Source organism: Sciurus vulgaris (genome assembly GCF_902686455.1).
Source record: "Sciurus vulgaris genome assembly, chromosome: 1".
Lineage (NCBI taxonomy): Eukaryota > Metazoa > Chordata > Mammalia > Rodentia > Sciuridae > Sciurus > Sciurus vulgaris.
The window spans coordinates 192,786,344-192,792,343 of NC_136461.1; the positions used below are offsets into that span (position 1 = coordinate 192,786,344).

The following is a 6,000-nucleotide window of genomic DNA, read 5'->3' on the forward strand; positions in this document are numbered from 1 at the left end:
ATGGAAACTCACGCTCTTCAGAACTTTGCTGCCTAATTATAATTCATGCCTTTTGCAGATATATTACAGGGTGGACCAAAAGGAAAATGTTAGATGTGTCCACTTGTGATTTCTATTGTGCTACTTGTGGAGTGCCAGCTGCATACGTCGAATGCCCTGGTTCATGCAAAGACACAGGCCAGCTCTTGGCAGGTCAGACCATTTCAGTAAGAAGGAGCAAGAGATGCTTGCTTGCAATATGCAGACTACACACTCAGAACCAGAACCAGACTACTGTAATGTGATTTTGCATAAGCTACCAGGGTCAGCATTTAAGTTAAAAGTCCTATGATACCCATAACTAACCTACTTGACTATTGTCATCAGAAAGGTACTTTTGAAACCTATAAAAATTTGATTTTAAAAAAGAACTTTTTTTCTGTTTTTTTTTTTTTTTAAAGGTTTAACTGGTATCAAGGGAGAGAAAGGAAATCCAGGCATTGGTACTCAAGGACCAAGAGGCCCTCCTGGACCAGCAGGTAAGCCTTCCTACTTAAATTAAAAAAAAAAAAAAAAAAAAAACTGTAAGATATAAATCTTTATCTTCACTTGATATCACAGGTGAGAAAGTGGCCATATTATGTATATGTATCACTGGCTGGAACTAGTCACACAGCTCCAGAGACACTGACAGGGAGGCATAGATTCTAGAGGAACACGAGGGAACTTCGTGGGCAGCAGTAGCTCCTGCCATGGGTAGTCTCACTAGATGAGTTTCATGGGAATTTAGAGTTTTATGTGCAAAATCCCATGCTCTCAGAATGGTCTCCAGATAATCAGACTTGCTATTAGAATTATAATTTTGCTTCTTATTATATATTTACAATCTCAATCTTAGCCACATTGAATCAAAATTGTTCTGATTTTTCTTTACAATCTAACAGTGTTTGGGAATACACTTTTTTTCTTGGGGGGGGAATACACTTCTAAAAGATGTTCCTGATACAACAGATCCATTGCATCAGGAATAACTTCTGTTCCTAGAGATTTGGATGGGACCTTATCTAGCGTCATGCATTGCACTGAATAGGTAATTGTGAGCATTGAATGAACAGAACTAAAGGTATCTGAGAGCAAGCACATGATTCAAATACAAGGTGACACTTCTTCCTACTTTTCACTTCAGTTCTTACTTAATAGTTTTATTTCTAGTTGAAGAAATTTAAACCTTGTTGGAACCCAAGCCTAAAGAACAGGCACCTAAACCAAAAAATTCAGCCGGCGAACTTCTTAAATTCAAAAAATTTTAATCCTCTATCAATTTTCATTCAGTCTAAGATCTCAGTTGATATAAGATAGCCAAAAGAAATTTTAGGATGGTGTATTGTGTCTAATTTCAGACTTTTATTCCTTCAGGTAATTTCTTTCAGACTTAGACTAATTTATTTTAATTATCTGGGGCCACAAGCCAGCACTAATTTGCGTGACTATTCTAACTAGATTATGAGGTGGAGATTTGCAAGAGATCGTGTGTGTGCACATACAGACGTGTGCATGCCCATACATTGGCTTCATAGGGAGCTGTACTGGAAAACAAAAACCCCATAGAGAAAACAGGGACTACAGTAGCTTGCTCCTTTCCATTTAATGGCCTAAGTGCTACAGAAAAGAATGCATTTTGCTTCCCAGTCCTGAGCTGTATGCTCTTCACCGAGGGAATCCAGTTTAGGTAAAAGAACTGAGAGAGTAGAGAGAGGCTAAATTAATCGTTAAAACCGTGTGAGGTTGCTTATTATAAGGATTGGTTGACTTCATGGTGATCTCAAAACTCACCCTCTTGTGGTAAAAGAACTGTTCTTTCCACTTGTGATTGCATCCTAGGACCTTCGGGGGAGAGTCGGCCTGGTAGCCCTGGGCCCCCTGGCTCTCCTGGACCAAGGGGTCCACCAGGTCACCTGGGGGTACCTGGACCACAAGGTCCTTCTGGCCAGCCTGGATATTGTGACCCGTCATCGTGTTCTGCCTATGGTGTGGGAGGTAAGTGGCAGATTCTTGTGGGCTTTGAGCAGGTTTACTATGGTTAGGACCCAAATGGGAAGGAGGTTATGAAAAGCAGAGCAGTTATGAGAGGGGAACAGAGTACAAACGCCTCACAATCCTACCTTAGCTCAGAATCATGTTCTCGAAAGTTCCAATTACTGTACAGGCTATTTCTATAGAACCCTTAAGAGGAAATTAAAAATAACAGCACATCTAAGTCTTCCTTGCTTCCAAATGATGATCTATGTAGACTTAGCCTTTAACCTCACATTTGATGATTTGGGGGTTAGGATTTAACATTTTGGAGGGGTCCCATCCTGTTATTGCTGGGGTGTGACCATGATAGCCTATAGAAATTTACTCTTATTTTTAGGGAAGTCCCAAATGTATGACTTCCCCCATAATTAACAGGGCCTGTCAGATTCTTTCAGGTGACATCCTGTCTACCACATGCATTTTAGGTGACCAAGGATAGTCTTGAGAAGAAACAAATTTGGCCATGCTGTCCTAGCCTCATCACTAACTACTGGACTGAGATTCTGAAAGATTATGCTTCCTAAAAACATCTGCAGTGCATGCTGGCATGCTGAGCAGGGGGGCCCTTTCTGACATAATTACTCTTAACAGTTCAAGAGAGAGGTTCAGAGATAGCTTTGAGGCAAATGAACTTCTTAGTCAATGAATTTAAATTTCTGCTTTAGGAGAGATTTAACCTTAGTTGCCAGAGGCATTGGTCACAGTTTGCTGATGTGTTTTTCTCTGTTCATCTTTTCCCTCCCCATTCTCTCATATTTCCCCATCCCTTTTTAAGATCTGATCCCTTACAATGATTACCAGCACTAAAATGGAAATCCTCCACTCTGGTTCTATTGGCCTGGGCATTTGGCTGTGAATACAGAACTGTCCTGTTGCCCACCACCATTGAGCCCTGACCCCTAATAATGGACACTCCCCTTTCCTGCCTTACTTGCTTCCTTGCCTTCCCACTTTCAGATCTCTTTCTCTCTCTGCTCCAAACATGATGGAGTGGTAACATTGGAACTTAAGCAAATCATATTATGTCCATTGTAATGGAAACCGCCTGCTTCAGGTCAGCCTGGATAGAGGTCTATGATTGTGTACCAAGGATTCATCCCAAACTCCTCTGTGTGAAGGCTCTGTAATAAGTTTGCTTAACTGTGCCTTCTCCTCTTCCCTGATCCTGCACAAGATGGATGAGCATCTTTCTCTCTGGCCACTCCACTCTCCCTTCCTTCCTTGGCCACCTCCCCTCCACACTCACCCTGGTGATGGACTTCTAACATGAGATTGGTTTTTAAAATTTATTTTTTGTTCATGATTCTGTGGCATTTCAGGGTTCCTTTTGTAAATAAAACATATAATATTTAAGCACTTGGCTATGAGTCTAGTTTTCTAACAATTTCTCTAATGTATCTTCCTGTTCCTCCTTTTACTAACAATGAAACCTCATGGGGAAGGTGCAAGAGGCGTGGTGGGTTAGGCAGCTACAGCTTTCTACCCAAGCAGGATATATCTGTAGTTTACTGACCAAATCTCTCTCTCCAAGGACCCCTATGAAGGGAGAATATCAGTTCATGGTTCCTGGGTCCTATCAAGTCCCCACCCCCCACTTTTCCTCTTTAGCTTCCCATCCGGATCAGCCTGAATTCACCCCTGTACAAGATGAGCAGGAAGCCATGGAACTGTGGGGCTCCGGAATCTGATGGCCTCAGGAGATATTTGAAGACCAACTGCAAGACCTCTTAAGGACCTTTATTCATGAAAATGTTGTTAAGTGGTTTGTATGCTACTTTGGGGAAGGGGCTCATTTCTGCATCCCAAAATCTCCTTCTTGGATAGCATTTATATTAGAATTATTATTAAAAAGATTATAGATTTTTTGGAAAAATTCCCTTAATCTATGACAACATAGAAATAATTTCCCCTGGCTGTCTTAACGGCCTGCCAGATAATTTGTTTTTTCAGAGAAAAGTTCTCAAAGAAGAATTGGGAAAAAAGTATATTGAATCCTGGAATCTTTTCTCTGTGAGATGATCCCAAGTTCTAAAGTGAGCAAGAGAAGTATGATTGAGTTAGAGGGAAATGGGGCCCTAGCAGAAAAAGAATGAATTCAAAGGGATTCACAGATTATGCCACTTACCCTGCCCTGTGGGAGTGACCTTGCTGATAAGAAGAAGGATCATTGTTGGTGAAGCTACCTCTTACTTAATTGATCTGTCCAGCTCTGAGATCACTCAGTGACTGGTTTCACAGGTATCCAAAAATAAATGCTAGAATATAACTGTAATGGATTTGATCATTTTAAACAGTTTTTCAGTGGTTTCAGACTCTGTAAAATAATGACTTTTCACCAGCTCTTGTGGAAAGCAGTCTATCTTTGATGAAGGATTTGTTGAGCAGTATGTTCCAAGGCCTGCCTCTCCTTATCTCCAGGGATTACTTTGTATATGCAGATAAGTTTTTGCAAATCTGTTTTTATTCTTTTCTGTAAGCAAATAAAAATTTAAAACAACGCATGTGGAGTCTTTTTACTGCCTTTCTAAACGTCACCTTAAACTTTCATGGCCCTAGTTGAGTCCGGCCACCAAAAGGACAAGAGCTGCCCTGCTTTAGGTGCACTTTCCAGCTCTTGCTCCTTCACTCGTTCATTCTGTCCTGGAAGCTTAACAGAAGAAGCAGTGGACGTAAGACAAAGAGACAGTCAAGGCAGTGGTAATGTGTGAGTGTTGCTAAGTCGACATTTAGCCATGTTTGACCAAGGGAGAGCCCTCTCTCTTCCAGTTTTGAAAAAAACCTGAAAAACTCTAAGAAGACAGAGTGGAAAAGGATTTAATCTAAGGGACTCTAGCCCTCAACTGAACCTGTTTTTTTTCTTATGAGGGAAAAAAATCTAAGTATTTGAGGAAGATTTGAGTTCTTTTATTTGCTAGTTGAAAATGGAAATGAAAGAGAACCATGACTTTATGTATGCTCTCTCCTCTGTAACATCTCCCTGGTAACAGATTCTTTTAAGGAGCTGGAATGGGGTCATTTAAAACCAGAAGCTGTGTTCCTTCTGGGTTGGGAAAAGACTCATTAGAAGGATGGTGTCTCCTGATCTTTTACTCCTACCACCACCCACAGTGGGGTAGAAGACCTCTGTATTCCAAAGGGTTCAATATTTGGGGTCTGTGTGCCTTTGGGGATCCAGGCAAATAGTTTTTTGGAGTCTTTTCAGGAGATAAAAATAGACAATGAGTAAAAAACCAATAGCCATTTTCTTTCCATTATGGTGTATGAATCCACATTAGTAAGCAGGACCAATGAGGGGGAAGAAAAGTTTGCATGAGGCCAATCAAAACAGCCTGACCCAGAATCCTCTGAGAGAACTCTTCCAACGTAAATTCCTGGGTGTGGGATTAGTCACTCCACAGCCTATGTCTCAGATTTCTATCTATGACATGTAATGAGTGAGTACAGAGTAGGACAGTCTATATATTTTAGGGTGTCCTTGTAAACAAATAGTTTAATATTGTGTCACTCCAAAGACTCTCTAGTTTGTCATAAGTGGTGAAATTCAAACCACTGGAGGTTCTAATCTCTTCACATCATTCTCGAGTTGTACAAATACATTTGGCTTTGATTTCTCGTGGTGATTTAAATTTGTTTACTTAAACTACAGGAAAGTTTCATTAATTTGGAATGTGTCATCACTTGGACCCAGTATATCAGATTTTTATTGAGTGAAATGTTCAAAATAAAAGGTGCAACTTATATTCTGGATTTGTGTTTACAATGCGTTGTCTATAATAAAAACTGATTTTGAAATGCATTTTTATTGACTTGCTTATTTTGGCAAGAATTATGTCTTAATTCATAGCTTATACTGTTTTCTTAAAGTAAGAAGGCATCATTTGACAGGAAAAAGACATTACTCTTCAAAATTTTCATCACTGTTGTTAGAGACTCTCCATGTCTTTT

The 6,000-nt window shown here is 40.1% G+C and overlaps 1 protein-coding gene across 4 annotated transcripts in view; it reads left to right on the forward strand.

Moving 5' to 3' along the window:
- The window catches only part of COL14A1 (collagen type XIV alpha 1 chain), a 220,956-nt gene extending 216,403 nt beyond the window's left edge, over positions 1 to 4,553 (forward strand). For 2 of the 4 annotated variants that reach the window (XM_079140174.1, XM_079140175.1), the window contains exons 46-48: positions 441 to 518; positions 1,861 to 2,016; positions 3,664 to 4,553. In XM_079140174.1, coding sequence (XP_078996300.1) covers positions 441 to 518; positions 1,861 to 2,016; positions 3,664 to 3,743 — 314 coding nt within the window. In that variant the 3' untranslated portion in view covers positions 3,744 to 4,553. Of the gene's footprint in view, positions 1 to 440; positions 519 to 1,860; positions 2,017 to 2,830; positions 3,559 to 3,586 lie in introns of those variants that run through there. The other 2 variants (XM_079140177.1, XM_079140176.1) reach the window with 2 other exon arrangements.
- The last annotated feature ends 1,447 nt before the right edge of the window (positions 4,554 to 6,000 follow it).